We start from the raw sequence: 27000 nt of genomic DNA, 5'->3' as shown, positions 1-27000 counted from the left end.
GTTAATATAATAGGGAGGCCCATTGAAGTTGGCCATTCACACACTTTCAGAAAATGCAAAGCTGGGATCTATATGGTGCATTTAAAAAAGAACTCAAGAAAAGTTGGGGGACAAAAGGAACCACATTCCTACAATTCTCTGTGTGGTTTGGGATTTGGGGCAGACATGATATTACTAATGAGACATTCATGTCACTTAAGTCATTTTGAGTTCTTAAATGTGGCTATTATGCCATCACATGATTCTGCTGGAAATTCCTATAAATGTATACCAGATAGTTCATGGCAGCTGTATCATTGTGTCATGCACTTTGCATTGGTAGGAACAAAAATACCAGGACAGCTGTTGTCAGAAAGAAAAATCATTCAGTATTTAAGAACTATTTCAAGTCAGCAGCTGGATGACAAATTCCAGATGAAAATTAGGATGCACTCATACACATCTTTATCTATTTAGTCAGCCCAAAAGGTACCTACAATGACTTAATATTCAGATGTTTACTAAAAATGTAAAACTACAAAACATCACTTTGCAAAATTTAGAGGAGGAAAGCAGTTTTTTTGAAAACAGAATAGAGCTAATATTAATATATTGAAAAGCTATCTAAAACATGAGAAACAAGAAAGGGGCACAATTAAATTGTTTTTTTACTTCCAGCCTGGTAGTTGCCTTTTCCTACTTTGGGTTGATTTTAGAAATTCTTTTAGTCTACAGTAATTTGAAGAATGCAATGCAATACAATACAATACAATACAATACAATACAATAGCAGAGTTGGAAGGGACCTTGGAGGTCTTCTAGTCCAACCCCCTGCCTAGGCAGGAAACCCTATACTGTTCCAGACAAATGGCTATCCAACAACTTCTTAAACACTTCCAGTGTTGGGGCATTCACAACTTCTGGAGGCAAGCTGTTCCACTGATTAATTGTTCTAACTGTCAAGAAATTTCTCCTCAGTTCTAAGTTGCTTCTCTCCTTGATTAGTTTCCACCCATTGCTTCTTGTTCTACCCTCAGGTACCTTGGATAATATTTTACTCCCTCCTCTTTGTGGTAACCTTTGAGATATTGGAACACTGCTATCATGTCTCCCCTAGTCCTTCTTTTCATTAAACTAGACATACCCAGTTTCAAGAATTTGAAGTTTATGAAGAAAATCAAAAGGATCGTCAACAGCTCAATAACTTCTGCTGCCGTTTCATTCTAAAATTATATTGAGGGTTAGATATTCTCTACGGGGACATTTCTAGAACTCTAATAAAACCATGATCAGAGTATGATGAAGTGGGCTAAAATTCTAGTTATAATATACAGATGGAACAATGGGAAAATGTGTGGTTGAAAGGATGGAATGTTACACAAGTTATAATCTTAAGGAGAATTTTTTTTCAAAAGGAAGTACCATTGGTATATATCACCAGAAACAACTACCTAGAATTTATAAAAGTGCATCAAATCTAGGCTGGAAATGTGAATAACCAAAAGGATTATCATCAGGAGTGGGCGTCAAAAAATTCAGCAACGGATTCCCTGCCTGTTTGCTGGGTGGGCGTGGCCTAGTCAGCCTCCTGCACCATGGCAGGGGGCGTTTTCGCCTTCCTCAGGCTCCAGAGGCTTTCCTTGAGCCCCTGAGAGAGCGAAAACTGCCTCCCCTGCACTCTGGAGGCCCTCAGGAGGCCAGAAACAGGGCCATTTCTGGCCTTCCAGAACTTCCAGAAGCTCCGTTTTTCCCGCTCCCCGAACCCTGCACTTACCTTGCATCCAAAACAGGCTGCGTGAAGACTCCTGGGAGGGGACGGGAGGGGACGGGAGGGGCAGGATGGGGTGGGTGGGGCCAGCCAGGGGTGGGATTTGGGGGTTCACCGGACCAGCCAGAACATAAGCTACGGGTTCTCATGAACCTGGGCGCACTTGTAGCAGCCCTGATTATCATGATGGTAGACATGCAAAAAACCTAGAAAATTTTGAGTCCAGATACATACAATGTATCTGAGAATTTTAAAGATTAATATACAACTGAAACCAGATTTTTTTTTTCTTTTGGGACTGATGGATAAACAGTTGGGAAAAACAAAATTATTGTATACACAAATTTGGGAAGATCTGGGAATACCTACAATGAAGGAACAGTTGGTGAAGCTGATAGAAGCTGATGAGATAACCAAATTGATCTATTTAACTAGAGAAAAGACAATATATTTGGACAGGAAACCTTTTATGGACTTTTTGCATAAAATAGGAAAAAATAAATGTTTGATTTATGGTTTTGACGATTATGTAAAAGAGATTATAAAAAGAAGAAAGTCATAAATTTACAATTGTACTTATTACTGATATAAAGAAGAATGGGAGCCAATTCTGGCATGGCCACAAATACGAAGTCAAACCACAGCAACGCAGCTCAACAGCTCAAATCCCCCGGCAACTCAGACTAAGCCAAGCACAAACCCCCAACCAATCAGAACACACCCCCACCCTATCAGAACACAGCCAAGCTCCCACCCAATCAGCTCACACCCCCACTGGCAGTTAAAAGGAAGAAACAGCTGCAACCTCACATTGCTCCTGGAAGCACGAAGCCAAGTAAACCAGCCTGAAGATGACGAATGAGACTTCGTCGAAACGTCGCCAAGACACTTCCAATTTTACGTGGGAGAAAACCCGAATAACCAAAAATGTGTATGTATGTATGTATGTATGTATGTATGTATGTATGTATGTATGTATATCAAATGTGGCAACAAAGCTATGAACTCCAGTACATTATAATATTTATCAATTCCATTGATTGATCTGCTATAGTTCAGAATAACAGTTCTCCCAAAGAAGCTTCTCAGCTGTATAAACAATGCTAAATCACCGTGAATATGATTTAAATACTATTGACAGAGACAGAGGCAGTCCTAGCAGGATCAATCATATGAAAATGGTAGGAGTGACCAGATGATCAAAGAGCTACCTTTTTTAAAAAACAGGCATCGTATGTACGTAAAAAGGAGTAGGGTTTTTTAAAAATATATTTTTATTATTAATTATATAGAAGTATATTGAACATACAGTGTGATTATCCTGGTATTTCACTTGCCATAAAAACCAAAGTGAGAACAAATAACATATATCATATTTTTTGGAATATAAGATGCAGCTTTTTCCCTAAAAATGAGGCTAAAAATCTGGGTGCATCTTATACACTGAATACAGCATTTTTTGCCTCCTGAAACCTCACCCCCTTCATCAAAATGGCCATGAATACCCTTATGGAGGCTGTCAGAGACCTCCTGGGGGCTGGGGAGGGCAGAAATGAGTGAAAAATGGGGCTTTTTTGCTCAATTTTGCTCCCCCGCCACCTCCAGGAACACTCTATAAGCCTCCTAAAGGCTATGCATGCCCTTTTTTTTGACAAAAAACGGGCCTGTTTTCCCCAAAACATGCAGGCTTTTAAAACGGATTCTTTTTGGGAGGTCTGCAGAATGCAAACACTTTTTTTAAAATTTGCCTCTTCAAAATCTTAGTGCGTCTTATACTCTGGTGCATCTTATACTCCAAAAAATACAGTATCCTACTTAAACAGTGCTAGTGTTGTAAAATTATTTTTGACCATCCTATTCATTCTAATACCACGATGCATATGTAGATTTCCAGGTCCCCCTACGCTAATTTCTTTGTATTCCAACTTCCACCTTGTGCTTCTAACCATTGATAGAATCTGTTGTATGTGTCATTACCTGGCAGGGAAGACACCATGATCACGAAGGTGGTTTTACCAGAGTAAGGCTGATCCATTGCACTCCAGGTGTGCTGTCCCCTGCGATTTCCCCAGATGCGGAAAACTTGACTGCATAATTTGTGGTGTTCTGTCTCTCCTTTGTCTTTTATTTTTAACGTTAGTCAATCCATTTCTGCACAGACTAGTATCTTCCTTATTATCTCCTCCTCTGAAGGGGTATTTTCACTCTTTCATTACTGTGCATACAGCATTCTTGCTGCGGTGAGGATGTGTAGTATTAGGTATATTGTTCCTTTATCATAACCATCTGTAATAATCCCTAATAGAAATAATTCTGGCTTGAAGTCTATACGTTGTCTAACCATTTTTCCTAACCACATATGAATTTGTAACCAAAATTTCCTTGCTTTTTTACAGGTCCACCACATGTGATTGTATGTGCCTGGTGTTTGTTTACATTTCCAACAGCTTGGGGACATATTGCTAAATATATCAGCCAATCTTGCTTGGGGAACATGCCACCTATAAAACATTTTATAAAAATTATCTTTATATGATGTGGCCAGTGTCAATTTCCTATTTCTCTCCCAAAGCTTTTCCCAATTGTCCAAATCAATATCTCCAAAAATTTTAGCCCATATAACCATCATCTCTTTAACTTGTTCTTCTTCCATTTTATAATCTAATAAATATTTGCATAGTATCCTTATGAATTTGTTTTCAGTCCCCACTAATAATTTGTCTAATGTTGTTAATTCTCTATAAAAACCCCATGTTTTCACACACTTCACTTAACATCTGCAGCAGTGGTGGGTTGCCAATTTTTTTTAGTACCGGTTTGGGCGCGCTTCTGCACCTGAATGCACATTCGCAGAAGCATCCAGGTGGGTGGGCGGAGCCTCTCGCCACTGCTATTACTGGTTCGCCTGGTCCTTGCCGAACTGGGACCAACCCACCTCTGATCTGCAGGTATGACCACCACTCCAGTTCCAGCTCTTGGAACAGGGTTTTAATTGATTAGCTAGGTTGCCATTTTGAAGCTACACACACACACACACACACACACACACACACACACACACAGTACATTGTGGAGTTTAAAGGATAGTTATGACAATGAAAATTCCATCTAGAGCTTTTGAGATGCCTCTCTCTCTCTCTCTCTCTTTCTCTTCCTGAAGGAATCATTATCATTTAAAAAATTCTATTAGGTTTTCTATGCATAAAAATCCAAGCCTTGCTGTTTGTAGAAGGGGGGCATGTTTCAAATATACTCCAAAATAAAAAGAAGGAAAGGCAGCCCCCTCATTGCATGTTATTAACAGACTACCTGGAGATTCTAAACTTTAAGTAACCCTATGCAATATTGTAATGCACTCTGTTTGAATAAGTTAAGTACATAATAGCATGAGTAATTAAAATATTAAACTTAATTAACCTTAATTTTTAAAGGGCATTTTAGTAACTCAAGAAGATATCAAACAAGCTAAACACACACAAAAATGCAGGAGGAAAGCTATTCTTTGCTGCTGTCCCATGCTGTTAAATAATTGTGTATTTATGGCACATTACTATATAAAATTGATAAAAAAATATATGGTAAATTTCACCATTTTCCCAGTGTGTGTAATTATTAATCACAGCACCTCAGCAATTTCACTCTTATGTTTTGGGAAGAAAAATTGAAAACAGGAGTATGATGGATTAATCGCCATTCTTTTACTTTCATTATGTAGAAATTAGGAAACACTAGCCCATTTTAAAAATGTTCTCACTATTCAGCAAAGCAAAAACCACATTGCAAGCCTTCCATTCCCCTTTGTTCTCCATGTCATTCTCTGATTGGCTACTTAGCAGGGTCCAGGTGTTAGGGAACCATCATTAAGAGAATAACAGAATAACAAAAGAATAACAGAATTGGAAGGGACCTTGGAGGTCTTCTAGTCCAGTGTTTCTCAACCTTGGCAACTTGAAGATGTCCGGACTTCAATTCCCAGAATTCCCCAGCCAGCGAATGCTGGCTGGGGAATTCTGGGAGTTGAAGTCCGGACATCTTCAAGTTGCCAAGGTTGAGAAACACTGTTCTAGTCCAACCCCCTGCTTAGTCAGGAAACCTGTATACCATTTCAGACAAGTAGCTGTCCAATCCCTTCTTAAAAACTTCCAGTGTTGCAGCATTCACAACTTCTGGAGGCAAGTTGATTTCCACTGATTAATTGTTCTAACGATCAGGAAATTTCTTCTTAGTTCTGCAATAGGTTGCTTCTCTCCTTGATTAGTTTTCCATTGCTTCTTGTCCTGCCCTCAGATGCTTTGGAGAATAGCTTGACTCCTCTTTTGAGATATTGGAAGACTGCTATCATGTCACCCCCTAGTCCTTCTTTTCATTAAGCTAGACATACCCAATTTCTGCAACCATTCTTCATATGTTTTAGCCTCCAGTCCCCATCATGGTGACCAAAACTGGATGCAGTATTCCAAGTGTGGCCTTACCAAGGCATTATAAAGTGGTATTAACACTTCACGTGATCTTGATTCTATTCCTCTGTTTATGCAGCCTAGAATTGTGTTGGGTTTTTTGGCAGCTGCTGCACACTGCTGGCTCATATTTCAGTCATTGTCCACAAGGAGTCCAAGATCCCTCTCACAGTTACTACTATTGAGCGAGATACCACCTATACCCGAACCTATGGCAAGGTGTTGCCCTGTCAGCTGGCTGGCGCACATGTGCGCACTGGCCAGCTGATGTTAGGCTTTTTTTGAGGCCATATTTGCCCTCCCCAGGCTCCAGAGCCTTTATAGGAACCTGGGGAGGGCAAAACAGCCTCCCCCCCCCCCCACGGAGGCCCTCTGGAGGCTTCAGGAGCTTCTCTGAAGCCTCCAGAGCGCAATAAAATAGCCCTACGGGCAAACTGGAAGTTTGGGGACAGACTTCTGGTTTGCTGGTAGGGCCAGTTTAAGTCCTCCAGAGCCTTCAGGGCCCTTTCAGAGGCTTCCCTGAAGGCTCCAGAGAACTAAAAACAACCCTACAAGCAAACCATAAGTCTGGTTTATCCGTTGGGCCTCCGGGGGGCAGGGGAGGCTGTTTTCTCCCTCCCCAGGCTCCTATAAAGCCTCTGGAGCCTGGGGAGGGTGAAAAAAGCATGCAAAAAATGGGGGGGGGGGCGCCTGTCATGTGTGCATGTATGCTAGGAGGGGGTCGTGCATGATTAACATCCAGTTTCTCACCCAGGCAAAAAAGCTGCACATAGAACCTAATAAATGTCAGGGTTCCAAATAGCATTCAAAAGTAAATCAGAGCCCAAGGCAAAGTATTGCTCAAAGTTCCAATTTATTAAGAGAGCCGTGTCGGAACATCTGGGAAAATCCGAATCTGAAGACTTCCTGTTTTTTCCACCCAGTTGAAAGTTCAAGATCTTGCCCCCACACCCACAAGTTCATCACATGGTCCAATCTTCCACTGCTATGCTGGCAGCTTCCACCCATCCAGTTCCAGTCAGATGCCGAGGTGCAGAGACAGAGAATAACCTTGGCTTTCTAGAAAGAATTTTGTTTTGGCTACATATCATCTAACTCCATACAATAGAAAATGCATAGTAGAATAATAGAAAGTGTGGCAGGCCTAATATCCACAAGAAAATATAGCTGCCGGCCTGACAATAAGCATAATATGAAGATACTTCCACCATTATTCGTTTGGATTTCAAATCACATCGGAACAATATATTTTTATTATATGAATCACATTTTTTTCTGAGCTCCAACATGGAACTCAGAAAAAACCTTAGGCTAAGTAGTAAGAGGCCCTTTGCCTATATGCTAACCTCTTTTTTTAAGATTAAATACAGAGGGGGAAACTGCTGGACTCATAACCATATACTTTGTGTCTCTCCTCAGCTACTTTTTTGGATGAATGCTGTGTCACACATTATCAGGGCACAAGTATTTGTTGGCCTGTAATCAACACTAAAGAAGGGCTGTCCTCTAAACATTATAGTGAAATAGAGAGGCAGCAACCTTCACCTCAGAATCTCTAATTGCTGAATCACAAACTATCATTCAAAAGATGTAGAGCAGGGGTGTTGAACTCGTGGCCCACAGGCCAGATGCGTCACGCACTGGCCACGCCCATGCCGTTTAGTGAAGGGGGAAAAGTCACGATACATCACACATCACGTAACGATGCGAGTTTGCCACCCCTGATGTAGAGGGTGGGATCTCTCTAGCCCCTCAGGCTCATCCCTGCTTATATGGGGGGAAAGCTCAGAATATAAACCAATTTCATACCATAGATAAAACTAAATTAGAGGTGATGCAAGATGTCTCACGGCAAACGGCTAAATCAACTTATCCAATAGGTATATCTGAATAATCAAGATGGTTTCTTAAAAATACATCCCATATGGGCGTTTATAGCTATTCTCAATTATCCAGGCCATGGTTGTCCCAAAGGTGCTTTTCCAAAAGGCAACTGGAGCTTTTTTGGGGAGGGGGTTCCTTGAAAATGTTTCGCTTCTCATCCAAGAAACTTTTCATCCAAGAAAGTGGGAAGCAAAATGTTTTCGAGGAAAAAAACCAAGAAAGCCGTTGCCTTTTGGAAAAGCACCTTTGGGATCCCATATAGGCCCTTTTTAATTCTATCTGGTTGCTTAATAAAATGAGACAATTCTCATTTAGATAATTAGGGCAATTACAAGGTCTCTACAGGAGGGAATTGGGTATTTGCTAAGAAAGTAGGCAAATAATCAAGGTGCATCAAAATTTGTTGTAGGACTTGTGATAGGGCTACAAAGAAATTAAAATTAAGAGTAATACCGTACTGATCATGTAGCATTTAGGAACTGAATGTAATACAAGATATACGTCATGCTATATAGGGGATCCTTCCAATGGACTTGCTTGGAGCTCTGGCACTACCATAAATTAGCAAACAAGCAATTATGTATCTTTACTCCGTTGTTTTGGTTATGATGATAAAAACAAAACACTATTCATTCCAAGCAACAGTAAAAGCAAAATACCAAACCTAGCCTGGTGAAAAGCTCCAGTGTGAGGAAGCAAGTCTGCTGGCATCTTCACGGGCGCTGAAATCTGCCAGTAAAGACTTCGGCAAAGTTTGCCATTTTTATTTAGGTATTGCTCAAAATGATTGACAGTCACGTGCCCGCTGGACCAGCAGCCTCCCTGCATTCTCTAATAGCCCAGTGATCTCATGGGGGCAGTGGAAGATTGTTGGGGTGTTCAGTTTCTTTCAAAGTATAGGCCCAGATATCAAAATTGTGTGTAAAAAAATCCAAATCAAAGGCTATATATCCAATGAGATCAATCAAAATAAATTGAAAAAACAAAACTGTCTTTGAGTATTTCTTGGTTGAAATGAACATGAAGGAAGAATTATACTGGTCTATTGGTCAACAATGAAGTGCCTAAGGTTTGTCGTGCAGAGAAATGGTAAAAGGGAACATCATCTGTTTCCATGAATTTCAATGAGTCATTTTTAAACAAGGCCAAAAAAACCAGAAATCCCAAGTCAAAAGGAAAAAAAATAGTGTTTTATTAACTACCACACTGTTATAATACACTTTAAACGTACAATAAGGTAACCTTTAAATTTGAGGTGGTTTGAACAAATGAACAGATTTTCCAAATGTTTGTAAATAGTGAACTGTTGCAATTATTGTACTTTTTTTTTTTGTAAAACGGGTAGAGCACTTACAGACTTGGCTATGCAAATTAAGAGTGTACATTTTTTATAGTTGAAAATATAAACAGTAATTAAAAATAAAAAAATCAGCTTAATAAAAAACATATATGTTTATCAGTTAAATGTACTGGATACATACAATTTAAGGGAAGCATAAAGGAAAGATGTGGATATTTAAATGCAGCTCAACTAACCAAAGCTTGGCAGAAAAAAGCGTTGTAAAACCCTTATTCCACTATCACTAATATTAATATGGACTATTGTCCCTATAGAAATGATTTTCTATTATTTGCATTTGTATATGTGTGTGTGTGTGTGCGTGTCTGAGTGCTTATGTGTCTTTTTTACTGATAATTTACATGATGGCTTTTAAGGCCCTGGCAGACAGATGTATTTGGAGACAAAGTTAGATAAAAATTGCAATTGACATGGATACCCTTAATTTTTGGTCCTCCAATATTCAAGAAAAGGGTATCTTTATTTTTGTTTCATCACCCAAAATGCAGCAACTTATTTTTATTTAAGCCTTGAATAATTTTAAACATCAGTTATATTGCCCAAATGAGTCACTTAAAGAATATTATTAACAAGACATTATTTTGGCAAAATTAAACTTTAAACATGGCTTTTCAACAGGATTTAAAAGGTGACTAACCCTAGAGCTCCATGTTAAAATGTAATTTTCAAAATCTTACAAGAGTAATGCTTAAAATATTGTACATAGTTAACCTAATTAAAATAATTAGCTTCAAAATGACAACTTGATGAGCTAAGTAAAGCCTGTACAATGAAATATTTGCTTGGAAACTTGATTTGTCAGTTATGCATAATAAAAATTCCAGTCAAGAAAATTACAAAATTTCTTTTATCATAACATGATTTCTTTTCACCAATCAACTTTTATCTTACAATAGATAAATACCAACATGTTCTCATTTTTACACTAAACCACAAAGGATTGATGCATTTGATTAGACTACCATTTCCATTGTTAAATTTCTTTTTATACAAGTTGGTAAAATTTAATCTCTTCTAGATTCCAAAAGTACCTACAAAACTCATGCAATTTTACCATTTTAATATACTATGGAATATCATACAAAGTAAGGCATTTCAGTGTCATGTATAACCAAGTTACTGTCAATCCAAAAATTTTTGCACATCAATAAAAAGATATCTAAGAACTTAGGAACAATATTCTTCTCACTACTGTATAAAAATAACCACAATTAATAGGTATTTTGTGTATATTTATTCCATTGTCTCATTTCCGGAAACGGTAACAAGCTGTAAAGGTATTTCAGCATTGGTAAGAATATCTTGATTGCTGGTGCCAGATGTATTAACAGTTCCTATCCCTGAAACAGAACCTTGTTGAATATTAGCAAGGATAAGCGTTGTTCCGCCTGCAGTAATCAAAGTATCCTCTGGTGTTGCTTCGACCGATGCAAGCACTGTACTGCTAGCATGAATAGCTTTTTTATTTTGATGGGTTTTAATGTGTTTGGCAAGATGATCACTTCTCATGAAGCGCTTGGAACATTCTGGACAGACGAATTTCTTTTCACCTGGTCAACATATAAAAAAAGGGGTTGTTTCTTTCACATCAATGCAAACGTAACCTTAACACGGCTGAAATTTGAAACGCTTGACAGCTCTTCTTTTTCTTTAAATAGAAAAGCACATACGATTTATAAGCATTGCTATACATGTTTAGAAATCAGTAGCAATGGTTAAGTGAGATTTTTAACGATTAACCGGTGCTTTAATTTCCCACCCCATACGCCAAAAGAAATAAGTTTTTTAAAAAAAGAATTGGTCACCTGTATGTGTTCTCCTGTGTCGCTGTAGCTCATCACTACGGGTAAATCTTTTCCCACAAAACATCCACGTACAAATAAATGGACGCTCTCCAGAATGCCAACGAAGATGAGCTCTCAAATGTGATGTTTTTCCATAGACTTTCCCACATCCTGGTATGTGACAGATGTGTTGTTTCTTCTTTCCCAAATTGGTGCCTCTGTTAAAACATGCAATGAAACGTTACTCGAAACACTGACATCATCAAAACATGTTGCATATTATACTGAACTGTAAGAAAACACCTTCATGTACCTCAGCATAGATGTATAGTGATCAAGGGCATTAACTAGCTGAGGAGCAGCATGAGCTGTCACAGTGGAATCTAATGCCACATCCTTCAATCTGTCACTTCCCCATTGGCACCGAAAGAGCAGGATGCATAGATTTCCCACAGATACAGGTGCTCAATTTAATGATCACTCTCACTTTTACCTCATTTATTTTAAGGCCATTTGCTACACAATGAGACACGGAATGCATACCTTCCACCACCTTCTTTACAATTAGGGCAAGTGCAAGCTACTCTTCGCAATCTTTTTCCTTCTTGATGCGGCTGGTCCCCTTCTTCATCCACCACCTGCACCCGCAAATGTGTCAGGTCATTGGTATTCAGTGTAGAATCACCACCAAGCTGCCATTCTTCGGGATCAGGCTCCTCTTCTTTAATCCTAATATCTAAAGGGAGGGGGAGGGGGAGAATATTACAGATCAACAGTCAGTCCCATTACACAGAAAGGAGAAAACTGTCTTAAGGTCTTAAGCTTTGCAATGTTATCTGTTTATCCTATCTTATCAATCAATCAATTCCAATCTCAGAATGCCAGACAACAATTTATGTAATTTTATTCATAGCTGTAAGAACTACGGCAGCCATTCTCTACTGAAAATGCACATCCAGCCTCAAGTATCAAATCAACTAAGTATGTTTTTAAAAATACCATTAAAAATGTTACAAACAAAACCATTTTTTCTAGCTAGAAAGCAAAAAAGTAACCTTTATTTTTCCAAAAAAAGGGGATTTTCAATGAAATATATAAAAGAATTCTGTTGAAACTAGATAGAAGATTTTAAAAGGTGACAATGATGTTTCAAGAATGCTTTAAAAAAAACAACCCACCAAACCCTTGCAAATTATTCTCTTGGGCTGGGAGCTTCACTGATGTGTAGTTGTCTAAACAGCTCAAGCAGATGTTTGATACCAGGTAATGATAATGATAAACTGACACATTAAAAACACATCAAAAAATGGCAAAGATTGAGAAATTCAAACAAATAATTGATAGTTGTGAACCAGTACAATAATTGTACATCTGCTGGAGAGATTCTGAAGCTACATGTGTAAGTGGGATGGCTGCACCAATGCTCAAGTCAACAATTTTCAAATCCGTTCAAAAATGTATGTTTCCCGTCCTTAGATCAGCTCCAGCTTGCCGCAACTATTTAACTGCCCTTCCCTCCACATCTTGAAATGAAAGCTCGGCATAATGCTTTGCCAGTCCTGATGAGTTGAGTGTTAGCTCTTCCATTTACTCTGAATGGGAAGCCTTAAGAAGCCTATATATGGAAGCAGCATTCTTCCCAGAAACAGCAAAGCCAGGCCAAGGAAAGATGACATTCTAATATGCCAAAGGAAGAATAAAAAAATCCTTAAATGCCAAGGGCTAGCTTTCAAAAGAAACAGAGCCAATATCAATTAAATACAAAGTTTTTTTTTTAAAAAAAAAAAGCTCTCTAGGTATTCACCTACATTACATTTGCAGTACTGTTTTAGCATTCAAACTACTATGATTAGCCTATATTTGTCTAATAATATCCACCTCTATATTCACCAGTGGTATAAAGAATATTTAATACACTTAATTTACCCTGACATTTAATAGCCTTCAATTGCTGCAATACGTATATATCTATGAAGAACTTCTATTGAGGAAAGTTAACGTTATAAATCTGTAAAGTGTTGCAAGCATAACTTGCAAAAACAAAAAAGACAACCTAATTGTCATTGATATTTGTTTAAGTAACACAAGTTAAATTATAGTGCTTGCTGGAAAAATTTCATATTCAGTACAAAGAAGAACCAAAAATATTTTTCAATAACACATTTACCGGTAGCGCATGCACGCACGCACGCACACAGAGAGATTTTCCCACAGAACATATTTTATGTCATTGGTATTAACGTTTGATGTTGAGGAAGATATATAATCAAATAATATAATATTGATCCATTTATATGAGTGAGATCATCTGTCACAATGGATTGAAACATTAACAATATCTCCATCCCTGGTGACCCAAGTGATGCTGTCATTATCCTCTCATAGGTCTTGGAGACTGTCAGAGCCTGCATGCAGAACAATAAGCTATGATGACCTTAACAAGGCTGAGTGGCTTTGGGTACATGGAGCATCAAGAACTGGGTTTTTGGCATCTTTCGTTCTGGATGGGGTTGCACTACACCTGTCAGGCCCAGTTAGCAACTTAGGGGTTCTCCTGGACCCATGTCTTCTGCTAGAAGAGCAGGTGGCAGGAGTGGCTAGGAGAGCCTTTGCACAACTTTGGTTTCTGCACCAGTTGCAGCCTTTCGTATATCAGGACTGCCTGCACTCAGTCACTACAGCCCTACTGGATGACTGCAATGCACAACTAGTGCAGAGCGTGGCAGCATGAGCAGTCTTTGGAGCTCCTAGAATGCCCCATGTTACAACACTGCTGTATGAGCTGCATTGGCTGCCGGTTTGTTTCCTGGTGCAGTTCAAGGGTTTGGTTATGACATTTTAAGTCCTCCTTGTCAAGGGTCCAGGTTACTTGATGAACCATCTCATCCCGCTAGGACAGGTCCATCCCACTCATGCCAGCAGGACACCTGCTGCATATTTCATCTGTCAAGGCATTCCAGCTGGCAGGATCCAGGAGAAGAGCCTTCTCTGCCATAGTGCTGGCCCTCTGGAACATCCTGCTCACTGGTATGAGGCCTGCTCCCACCCTCTTGCCTTTCTATGAAGCCTGGCTTTGCCAATTGGCCTGGGAACCTCATGGAGGTGGCTATTAGACTAACAGTAGACCCCTGCACATTCCGCTCCCTCCCTCCCCACCCATCTTTTTAGTTCATTTTTCTGTAATTTATTTGTATTGTTTCACTGTTTACTATAGTACTGTTACATTTACATTTTTTATTTTACATTCTGCCATTGTAAGCTGTCCAGAATGGCCCCAGAGGGAGATGGATGGCAAATAAATTTATTAAATAAAATAAAATATTACTCAACTCCAAAGATGAACAAAAACCACTATATAATGGAAACATGCACAACAGTACATGCACCTCTATTGTAGTTCCCAATCAAACTGCACTTCAAGCTTCTAAATTTGGCTAAACTTTCAAGCAAACACATGGGCAGCTTGCTCAGCTACAATTCCCATGTGCCTCTATTGTAACTTTCATTGTAAAAAAAAAAGCCAGTAGGAAATGGACATATGCTTCTTTCCATCCCCTCCATCTCTGAGTTGCAAAGGAAGATGTATTGAGGCCACCTACTCAGTTCTGAAGAAGCTTCTCTTTATAAGTCATCAATGCCTTCCTATACTTTTCTGATGAACATCTTTTAGATTTAAAAACTTTAATCAAGAAAAAAAGCATTAAAATTTCAACTAGCAAGAGACATACATGGATCTCCCACAAATTTGAGCCCTTTCCAAGATTATTTTACCACTAAATGTTAACTCATTAAAATCGAATGCATTTGTACAAAATCACTCAATATATAAATACATTTTCATTAAAACCAAAAATATATTTACCGTATTTTCACGACCAAAAGCCGCACCGGATTATAAGCCGCAGTATCAATTAACGTTAATTTTTCAAACTTTTTCCACATATAAAGCGCACCGGGTTATAAGCCGCACATTTCCCGACGCTTCTGGACATCTGTTGCAGTCGCGAGGAGCGGCACGAGGGTTCTTGGCGCTCCGGGGGGCGCCGAGGGCGGCTGGGAGGGGCGCGCGGCTTGGTTTCTCCTCCCTGGACGTCGCAGCGGCGGCCCCGGGCGCACCGATCTCTGTGTTTTTCGCATTGGGGCATGCTCTTGCAGCGCGCCCCGATGCGAAAGGCACTGGGATCGGTGAGTTTGGGGCTGCTGCTGCGGCGTCCAGGGAGGGGAGGCCGGGCCGCGCGCCTCTCCCAGCTGCTTTCGGTGTTTCCTGGAGCGCCGGGAGCCTTCGTGCCGCTCCTCGCGACTGCAACAGATGTCCAGAAGCGGCTTTTGGGGCTGGTGGGGATTGGATTTCCGGCTCGGTGGCCCCTGTCGCTTCTGGACGTCTGTTGCGGTTGTGGGGAGCCGAGGAGAGTGTGGAGGGGAGCGCGCGACGGTTCTTGGCGCTCCGGGAGGCGGGAGAGGCGCGCGGTTTGATTTCTCCTCCCTGGACGTCGCGGCGGCGGCGGCCCCGGGCGCACCGATCTCTGTGTTTTTCGCATCGGGGCGTGCTGCAAGAGCATGCCCCGATGCGAAGGGCGCGGGGATCGGTGTGCTTGGGGCTGCTGCTGCGGCGTCCAGGGAGGAGAGGCCGGGCCGCGCGCCTCTCCCGCTTCCCGGAGCGCCGGGGGCCGTCGCACGCTCTTCTCCGCGCTCTCCTCGGCTCCTCACAGCTGCGGTGGACGTCCAGAGGCGACAGGGGCTGTCGAGCTGGGGGTCCGGTCCCCATTGGCCCCAGGGGCTGCTTCTGGACATCTATTGCAGTCGCGAGGAGCAAAGCAGCTGGGAGATCTTTTTCCACATATAAAGCGCACCGGGTTATAAGCCGCACTGCCGATTTTGGATCAAATTTTAGGATTTTCAGTGCGGCTTATGGTCGTGAAAATACGGTATCATCAGAAGAGAAAAATGAATGTAAAACATAACAATTACACAAAGTCATGTTTGTTAAAGGACTATTTCAGGTGAAAATTCATTTGGTCTCCTCAGCTGTCAGACATGATTGATAAAATTTTGGAGGATGAAGGCAACTTATTCAAACAGTGAGAATCCCATTAAAATTCAGCCTGCATGAAAAAGTTATATTACAAATGACAGTCGTATGTCAATATAAGAAACATTTATTAATTAATAATTACTGGCTACCATTCCAAATACTGTATGAATACTTTGCTTCCTTGTCTTTTGTTTCTCTTAGAATATAATTTTAAAAGCTCAACTATCTCTTTATTGACAGTGTGCAAATATGTCAGCAGCTATCAATACTGATAAAAAATATCCCCTGTACCAAGAAAGGCATTATTCATCGTCTCTCCCTCTGTAAGTCCTAAATCTGTTGCAGGTATCCCTGCAGGTTCAATATTCTAGAACAGGCTTGGACACAGAAGAGCTACAAGGGAGACGGGGAATATATCTGTTCCTTTAAGCAAGTATCCTAACTGGATATCACTCAGATTTTTTTTTAGGTAGGTGTACAATGTTTTCCTTCTGTTCAATCATGTCCAAATCTCAGAAACTGCCTGGACAAGTCCCTGCTGTTTTCTTGGCAAGGTTTTTCAGAAGCAGTTTGCCACTGCCTTCTTCCTAGGGCTGAGAGAAACTGACTAGCCCAAGGTCATCCAGCTGGCTTTGTGCAGTTATTTAAAAAGTGTGTTTTTGAAAGCTTTTTAGACAATTAGGTTAATCAATAATCCTGTTTCTAAACTACACATTCTTCAGTTTCAGGCTTCCAAATAATGGCCCATAGGACTAAGAGATGGAGAATCTGCACATCCTTATTTCCTGCCCCCTGGACTCCAATCTTTTTAACAGGGAACAATGACGGACTAAACAGAATGACAATTATAATGGTTTATTTGTATCAGTACCAATCAGAAGTCAAGCAACTAAAAATATATTAAGGAAACGTGGTCAAAGATAGTGATTTCCTTCTTCATGCAATCTTCTCAAAAAAGAAAAATATCCTTATATGTATTCCTATGGGGAAAAAAATGTTTAATCTTATTTTAAGATGAATTTCACAGCCCTCATTTCCTCATTCCCCACAGCACTTTCATATTTGTGTTTATTGCTTCCTTATGAAGTAAACCCAAACTTGCACAAGAGACCATCCAGACAGAAACCCAACATTTTTACTGTTGCCTTTGTTACATTTGTGTTGTATTTGTGCTGATAAATAAATAAAGGGAGACTAGTATAGATCTATTTCAAGCTATTTAGCTCTCATCAGCTAGCCATACCCTTACTGGGATTCGAACCTGGGCTGTATTACATATTAGGCAGATGTGTTAACCACTAAGCCACAGGCTCTCCTCCTTTATCAGCTGAGCCATATATATTTATTCCTTTTGGTTATAGCCCATATTATTGTTGCCATTCAAACTTATACTGCAACTTCTTTTTACAGGTGCACTATCCTACAAGATTATCAAGTCAAGACATAGCATCCTCTTCCAAAGTGCTACAATTCACCAACAGCTGAACAGGAGATTGGTAGCAGCAAACTAGGTGATGGGTGGGTTGCTGGGAAAGTTCTAATGCTACCTCTTTAGAGGGATAAATTATTATCACCAATGAAATAGATCCATCCATCTATCCATATCCTCTTTCCCAGGGTCAAGTGTGCATAGTCCATAATTAAAATGTGTGGCATGTAACCCTCCAGATAAAAAAGATTATTCTGTTTTAAATGAGAATGCAGCAGAATCAGATGAAAAGACTACGTAGTCCTCTATCCTGTTTGTGACAGAAGCCAATAATGTAGCTCAAAAAGAGGACATGAGCGCAATGGTCCACTTCCACTTTTATTCTGCATAACGTATTTCCAGAATCCTGGGGATATGCAATATATAACTACCATAACTAGTAGTCACTGATGCCTTCATTGACAAAAATTAAATTAAATTAAAAAGCTATCTGCTGGCAAAGCAAATAGCACAATTCAAATATCTATTACATGTAACAATTATTATTGCCTGCCCAAATTTTCCACCACTGAGCTTCATCTCATGACATAGTTTGTATTATAGGGAGACTGGGGGGAGGGGGGAATCTAACTACTGTCTTCGCACCTCACAGTGCATTAAAAAAAATTAATATTCCCCTTATCTTTTTTTCCCATACAATAATTACCAAGCCCACACACCAGAGGACTGTTTTGAAACCCCTTGTTGTTTTCAAAATACGTTTGCCAAGTGGTTTCATGAAATGAGGTTAAGCGAAAAACACATCTGGACTTTCTGTTTCAGAACCAATTTTAGTGTTTCCGCTCTAAAATCAATTTATGCCATTAACAACTTGCTTTTGTTTTAAACTTATAAAAAAAATGAGATGAGCTAATGGAGTATGTACATCCAAATCTAGTGTCAAAAATCCTTAATAATCCAAAATTTGAAAAATATAATTTTAAAAACATCAGCTCGACAAATCACAAATCAATTTAACCAAGAAAAAGCATCAGAATTTTAGACTGTATGAAGTGAAATATATTTTGTCAGCTGAAATAATTTATTTCTTCCTAAACGGCAACATCAAGTTTTACGTGCTTCAATAATTGTGACTAATTTTACCATAATTCAAAGCATTAGTTTTACAATACCTGCAGGACTGTCAGCATTTTCTCCGGGATGCAGTTGAATACCTCCAGAGTCTATGGAATTTATTGTAACTGTTTGTAGGTTTGGCAACTGAGCAGTACTTAGACTAACAGGTGTCGAAGTCAAGGCCCCACCTGCTGCAACTTGACCAAGAGTGAGGGTCTGCACAGGTGTCAATGTTATTTGTTGGCCAGGAGCATTTTGAAGCTGCAAGTTCTGCAAGTTCTGTACTCCTTGGACTTGAAATGTTTGCCAAGTTATTTGCCCAGATGGGGTCACTGTCTGTGCCTGGATTAAAAAAGTTCCAGGGTTCAACTGAAGCTGAAGATTCTGTAAAGCCTGTTGTGATATACTTTGGCTGGCTTGCACACCATGGATTGTCTGTTGCGCAATACCTTGTACAATCTGAGCCTGACTCGTCGTTTGTTGAGATTCTTGAAGCTGTATATGTTGTACAATAGGCTGTGCTGTTGAGACCTGAATATTCTGGGCCTGTGTCTCCTCCGAGACAGATGTTTGGATGTAATTTCCCTGAAGATCTGAACTATGGACCTGCCCGCTAGTGGAGGGCAAACTGTTTGAATTTTGTTCTAATATGCTAGTATTGTCTATGGTTACAGGCAATTGTTGTGAGGATGACGATGTTGGCACAAATAAGTCTGTATCGGTGGTTGTTTCCGTCATTTCAGGAGAAACCTGTTCTGCAGTCCTATCAGAAGTGTCCGAACTATCCATTGCCTGTGCAGTGCTTATCAAGTGTCCATCGGCATTAATGCCTGCAGTCATGGTTTGAGAACCACTTAGTCCCAGAGAATCTAGGTCAACGCTATTGATGGGAACAAATGCGATGTTTCCTGGCAGTCCAAGAGGAACATTAGCAACTACCTGTGCTTGCCCAGGAAAAGAAGAATCACCAATTGTGACCCCTTGGACTTGACCAGTCTGTGATAAAATATTCTGAATGTTACTAGAGGATGTTCCAGAGGCAATAATGGTTTGATTGGAGCCAGGAATGATCTGAATTTGACCAGTTTCTTGATTCACACTACCATTATCAGAAGAGGCTGCAAAACCAAGCTGAACCTGCTGACCATCAGCTGTCTGTATCTGGGGTATTACTTGATACTGGACATTGGACACAGTACCATTTGATGAATCCGAACCAGGTGCAACAGAAAATATCTGCTGATTCTGCAGACTTTGAAGAGGAAGAACGTATTGTCCACTTGAAGTTACTGTGGCAGCCCCTGGGATCTGTACTATGTTGCCAGCTTCGTCTTTAATAGTTGTCGGTGTAGCAGACAACACCTCCCATCTATTTGGCGTTCCTGCTAACTGTACAGAGGCCAAATCTCCTGTCTAAACAAAAGCAAAAACAAAAACCAAATTAAAACACCTATGCAAATAACAGATGAGCAATACATTACTTGCATGTACATAGTATGCCAAATAGTTCAATCTTAACGCCATATAAAGTTAAATAAAATTAAAAATTCAGCTGTTCTCCATACACAGGAATCTTTTGTCCATTGTTGCTTTAATTACTTTACAATGATTAATTCCTTACATCAATCTAGATTCTGAACTGTTAATTGTCGAATAGCACCTACAACGAGCAAGTAGCAACTTATGCATTTTATTCCCCCACCCCCCTTTTTGGTTAACTCGGTATATGGAGTTGGTTTAAACATTTGTTTAAAATAAACTATTTCCGAAATTGTGCATTTACATACATATATTAGAATAACTGAAGATACAAAAAATAGATTTTGACTTGTTATGCCAGGATGCAAACAAGCTAATCCTATCAATTCAGCCTCTTCATTTTTACACGTGTCAGTAAACATAATTAGAAAGATGTCTATTATATACTAATTCCTACTTTAGCTAAACTATAAAGCTATAATTAACAGCTCTGGAACATTAAAACATAGTTTGAGGGTAGTTTGATAATTGTTGGGTTCTGAAGTTGTTAATCATAATTTCTCAATTAAAATAAAAGGGAATCTATCATTAGCAAGATACATCCTATCAACTTGCCCTAAAGTGGAGGCCAAAATTTATTCATCTCTTGGTTTAATAAGTTGTGACTGCCTACACTAAGAAACAGGAGAGGCCTTTTCTCTGACACTACCTTTGATTTGAACAGTTTGACCTGATCAAGTAATTCTGTACAATATGCATGTATCAGGATACTGCCTTTCCCAAAGTATCTTAGAGGCCACATCTCCCTCTTTAGAAAACCCTTTCAATTCCAACTTTATGAATACATACAAGTAGTCCTCGACTTGCAATAGTTCATTTAATGACCATTTAAAGTTACAATGGCACTGAAAAAAGTGACTTATGACCATTTTTTCAATTACAACCCCCTAATCACATGGTCAAAATTCAAACATTTGGCAACTGGTTCATACTTATGACCATCGCTGCGTCCCAAGGTCATGTAATAACTTTTTGAAACCTTTTGACAGGAAGCCAGATTTACTTAACAAACCAAGTTATTAGCTGATCAACTGTGGCAAGAAAGGTTGTAAATTGGGGTAAAACTCACTAATTGTCTCACTTAAGAACAGGAATTTTGGCCTCAATTGTGGTCGTAAGTTGAAGACTACCTGTATTGGACATACATATAGCTCCTTAGCAAAAATTATGTTAAGCGCTGAAATGCCGACCTTTACATTAATTTCACAATTTTAAAGTATCAATATTTCCAAATCAGAGGAATAATGAAAAAAGGTATACATGGTCATCAAAAGTGATAAGCGATTTATTTTGGACATTAAGAAAATATATGATTCAGGAACCTTCAGGACAGCTATACTAATACTTATAATAGATATACAGTAACATCTTTGGTCCTTTCTTAATATTAGCTGTTGCATTTATAAGAATGTAAGGTGGGTGTAAAAGATGCAGCTGCTATAACTTAGCTATTAAAGTGTTTTGGAGAAATTTTGAAAATAGGAACGAGTTGAGTTTTCAAATCTTCCTTACAGTTTACACTATTAATCATTCCCCACTTAAGTAACTCTCCAAAAAGATTATCTGTGCTCAACCTTAGAAATAACACATGATTTTCTAGTCTTGGCCTTACATGTGTATATTTCTTCTGAACTACAATGTGCTTATATTTTTCCTTTACATGAATTTTCCTGCATGGTTATTTTTAAAATATTTGATGTACAAAGCCAAAGAAGCATAAGGAACAACAGAGCTTCTCTCGATCTCTCTCTCTCTCTCTCATGCTCTGGGCAGAGTTTCAAAAACTGAAATGACAGTATCTCTTTCCTTTAAAGTCCTGAAAGACACCTCCTTGTAACACAAGGCTTTCCTCTTACATGTGGCAACCAGGAGCAGAGTTGTACAGCTCTATGATTTCTATATAGTCAGATTCTATTAAGATACGCATCTTCCAAGAATCTTATGATCTTCTAACTGAAAATGTTTTTAACTACTTGTAACTTTTCTGGAATGTTAAAGTTGCACATCTTTAGCTATTTTCCCGCAGGGGTTTCCGGAAAGTTCAGAATGCGAAAAAGGTATTTAAAAAACACATACTAAAAAAATGTAGTAAAAAAAAATTTCAACGGTACATTTCTCATTATATTCATGCAATACAAAACAATAGAAAGAACTCTTACATGTGTGAGATACAAATTATTATTGGTTCCAAAATATTGCTGGCAAGAATAGATCTTTTTTTTTTCTTTTATGCAATCCATTCCATCAGCTTTCAAAGTGTTTGAAGACACCATCTAATGTGCCAGGAGCTGGCAGTATAGCACTTGTGCATAGCATCCGAGAAATTCCAAAATTAAATAAAAAATTATTTAAATGTATTACTTATGGGCATTGCCACCTCCATTTTTGTTGGCATTTTCCCTTGATTTGGATCTCTAACAGAAATGTGAATAAATTGTATGAACAACCTTGATTACTTCAAGTTGGGAATTACTGATGTACTATATGGTAATTTTGGTATTATTGGTAACTATTTTATGCCAGCCATTTCTCCTATTATAAGGTGACTCTGGGCAGCTAAATAAATAAAAAAGGAGAGGGAAATATGCCATAGACTAATAAATGCAATTGAGCAAATTTGACACATCATATAATAGATAACTAAGGATATAAAGGAAATGCATGTTTGTCTTAATAAAAATGTTTACAGAAATGGAAAGCAAAATAAAATGGTAGAAATCTTATTGTCACTAAGTAACTAGCATTTACTAGGCAAAGAACACCTTAACAATTTATGATGCTTGTTTTGTACAATAAAATGCCACAATTCTGAAACTTGGTATTTTCCTAGTTTTTTTTTAAAAAAAAGACTATTGTTTTTATTATTAGGGGTGGTAATGAATGTACAAGATCTTCTATAATTGTTAATATGAAAAAGAGATGTAAGAATGTGCATGCATATGACATGAATGACATATTTCCTTTTATTTGTCGTTAACTTCATTTTCAGGAGGCCCATATAATCCAATTCAGTGTACCTTCCCTAATTAGAAATCATCCCAATCACATTTATATGGACTCTGCATTACCACCACCAATGTTCTGAGCAGCATAGCTAGAAGGAAAAATGAAGTCATATTGCTTTCCTTCCATTATAGTGATCTTGATTCAGTACACCCGGTATATGCTCTTGTTCACTATTTGCAGCAAGAAAACAAGAAAGCTGCCACATATAAGGCTCTATGGCAGGTTTCCAATCAGTGGGCTATCAGGAGTATATTCACACATTGAGTACCTCACTGGAGGCCAGCAACCAGAGTAACTTGTGAACGTTTAAAACCAATGTTAATTTTAAATAGCCATCCAAGGGACATCTTCCCAGAACATTCTCTTTTTGAGAGGGTTATTTTTAAAGTAAAGCCTTCCTAGAAGGCTGGAAATTATAGCTTTCATTTTCTAATGACAACACTGGTGTATCATTCATAGCCCCCCCAAGGCCACCTTTTTTTTTTGCATTATCTCCACTCTACCCTATCTCACATAATGCTTATTTTCTAAATATCATAAATGAAGGAATGAGTCTTGGGTTCACAGAAATTATTACCTGTATAATCAAAGAATTGTAATTAACTTAATTCTTGTTGAACCGATCAATATCAAAATGCAATTTTTGATATATTCTGAAAAAAACCATTTGCTTAAATTAACTGCTATATAAGGAAGAATTATCCCTTCATGTACAACTTACATTGTCCAGAAGAAAAAGACAAAAAGAGGCAAAAATTCTTTTTGTGATTATGTTACATAAGTCTTGTTAACATAAGGGAATGTATTAAACAAATTGGTTCTATACTACATTGAACAATTTTACAACTCTTTGTTTCTGAGAATGAACCTCATCAAGGTATCAGAAGCTACTTGAAACCAAAAGCTTTAGCTATATTAAGTAAAGGAAACCATAAATAAAGTTATTAATTGTAATGTCAGAACCTAAATCAGTTGCTTAACTTACACAAGATGCCATTAAACATTACTCAGTATGTCTTTGTAAGAACACATAATTAAAATTGCTACATAATATTGCCACTATGTAATTGGGACAAATGCACACAATTGAAATGTATGGTAAACATTATTAGATTTAACTCCCAAACTAAATGTATTTAATTAGAAGCAAATCCCATCATGTTCAAAAGAACTTTACTTTCTTATTAAGTCTAAATCATAATTCAAGAAAACTTTAAATGCACTGATTATGGCATGTAAGTCATATACTGTCCTTTCCTTTCTGATAACATTAATCAGAAATCAAATTTCCATTTGCAGGATGGGGTGCTTTAATTTACCATACAGTATTTCTGCATCCAGCTCTAGATGGTGCCTGGCCCAAAAGGATGAATAACTTCCTGCCCAACTTCAAAATGTACAAAAAGAAGAGAGCAGAAGTGGAAAAAATGGCACACATGAGAAAAAAAAATCCAATATAGGAAGTAAACAATAGAATAAATGAATAGATTAATTATATAACAGAAAGCTAGATTATAACAGGCAGACAGACAGACACATATATGAAAATCAATAAAAATAAAGGCAGCGAAAGCAGTTATAGGAAAGCGTATAGAAACAGTTTGACTAAACACAAGCAATTAATAATGCAAGAAGTGTATTATTATTTTTTCTAACTCTAGGTAATTATTACAGAAAGAAACAACGTGAGCTGCTGTAACTGTATGTGCATTGTATTGTACTGTAATACCACCCTTTTTACTAAATTCCCAAACAGCTCAAACTTACACTTCAACCAGACTCAATTTTTTAAAATGAAGATAAAACAAAATAACATCATTAAAACATATCAGCAAAACTGTCTGGAAACAACCAATTTAAATCTCTAATTCAGCAGTGGACAAAGCATATCCACAAAGGCCAATCTAGGCACAATTTGCACAGGATATAAGCAGAACTCTCAGCAGATGTAGATAAGTAGCCAGCACAGCTGTTTTAGAAAAGAAAACGTATTTGTTTCCAGACACCTTGCAAAGAAAAAAAAATATTTTAAAAAATCAAGTCACCTTCAAGTTGGTATCAGCTCTTGATGACTTTACATGATCACATTCACAATTTTTCCATCAGATATGGAAGGGATGTAGCACTGCCTTTTCTAGGATTCTTATTTTGACCTCCTTAATAAGCCTGCAGCCCTAGATTTCTCAAATGGTCTCCCATTCACTAAGATGAATCCTGCTTAACGTTCTAAATTAGTACAAGTTAACAACAGTAAAAGCAGGATCTAACCACTAGGATCAGGTACAACATTTGCAAGAACAGTCATGGTATACCAGAGGTGTCAAACTCATGTCATCACACTGGTAGCATCATGTGAAATATTGGGATTCCCCCCCCCCCCACCCTCTGCTAAACTGGGTATGGGCATGGCCAGTCCATGACGCAGCCTGCCCGCTGTCTGGAAGTTTGACAGCCCTGTGATATACTAATATTGGCTGCTGCTACCTGCCACTGAAAGATAGGCACACAACTCCAGAGCTGAATCTAGGAGCATGATCAGATTTCAAGCAGATCTGTTTAAAACTTGCCTGAAAACCTGTTATCTGCAGGCTGAATATCTGTTCCTCTAAATTTCTATTTTGCTTTATTTTTAATTTTTTTAAATTTGTTTTAATTAATTAAATTAATCTGTTTTAATTTTTTAGTTTGATTTGCACATTACAGATAGTTCTCAACTAACATTTGGTCACTAATGACCATTTGAATTTATGACAGACCTCCGTAGAGCTACTTACAACCTATTTCCAGAGTTACAATGGGTATACACACATCTCTGACGACCTGTGACCACATTTTGGATACTTGGCAGCCAGCTTACCTATATTCACAGCAGCCATGAAGTCATGATTTGTGACATTTTTACTGGATTCCTGTAAACGACCATGGTAAATAATGATCCTAGCTTTAAATCTGGTTACATGATGCCTCAAATTACAGCTGCAATGACTTACCACCATGGGATTCATTTAACAACTGCCATAAATGGTTGTAAAATTATGTCTGATCCAATAGATGCCTTAACATAAGGTCATGACTTACAACTAAAATTCTAGTCCCAATTGTGGTCATAAGTTAACTACCTGAATCTATCATTTACAGTTTACTGAGTTTTGAGCAAACTGAAGCTGGAGAAATACACACTAATCACAACCATTATTTTATTTAAACCCATTTTCCCCACTATATATTTACATGAAACCAGAAATAACTTGATAATAGTTTAAACTTGCCACTGGCAAACTTTTTTTCTGTTTTGTTTTTTTTCATCTACCTCTTTGCACCTTTTGGTCCTGAATTCACATAGTAAATTCCCAATTTTCTGCTTTAAAAATCATAACAAATTTTGTAAGCCAAGACCACATTTAGGATGAAAAATTTCAATAATCATGCCAAAGAACCTCAATTCAGATTCTTCAGCTGCCTAAAAATCTGAGACCATACTGTGTTATTTTTTTCACTATATCACATTTGGAAGGACGTGTATGAACATGTACAACAACTGGCTTCATTCCAGGCCCTCGCACTAACTACAGAGGCTGCAAAGAAGTAATAAACTTGGAAGCATATATTACTTTTCTGTTGTGCTAAGGATATAATACTGTCTGCT

General features: G+C 38.4%; 1 protein-coding gene and 1 pseudogene across 3 annotated transcripts in view; one reads left to right on the top strand and one right to left on the bottom strand.

The window, feature by feature from the left end:
- Positions 1-3716: 3716 nt before the first annotated feature.
- On the top strand, positions 3717-3854 carry LOC148049356 (U1 spliceosomal RNA; annotated as a pseudogene).
- Positions 3855-9256: 5402 nt separating this feature from the next.
- Positions 9257-27000, bottom strand: part of SP3 (Sp3 transcription factor) — a 20373-nt gene continuing 2629 nt past the window's right edge. For 2 of the 3 annotated variants that reach the window (XM_087708973.1, XM_014060495.2), the window contains 4 exons: positions 18866-20222; positions 11776-11968; positions 11254-11450; positions 9257-10998 (listed from right to left, as the gene is read on the bottom strand). In XM_087708973.1, coding sequence (XP_087565099.1) covers positions 10682-10998; positions 11254-11450; positions 11776-11968; positions 18866-20222 — 2064 coding nt within the window. In that variant the 3' untranslated portion in view covers positions 9257-10681. Of the gene's footprint in view, positions 10999-11253; positions 11451-11775; positions 11969-18865; positions 20223-22507; positions 22904-27000 lie in introns of those variants that run through there. The other variant, XM_087708979.1, reaches the window with a different exon arrangement.

The sequence above is a fragment of the Thamnophis sirtalis genome, unplaced genomic scaffold, assembly GCF_051295495.1.
Source record: "Thamnophis sirtalis isolate CommonGarterSnake01/CBP01778 unplaced genomic scaffold, rThaSir2_p1.2 scaffold_1, whole genome shotgun sequence".
Lineage (NCBI taxonomy): Eukaryota > Metazoa > Chordata > Lepidosauria > Squamata > Natricidae > Thamnophis > Thamnophis sirtalis.
The sequence above is the reverse complement of the archived record's forward strand: the minus strand, read 5'-3'. Positions and strand labels throughout refer to the sequence as shown.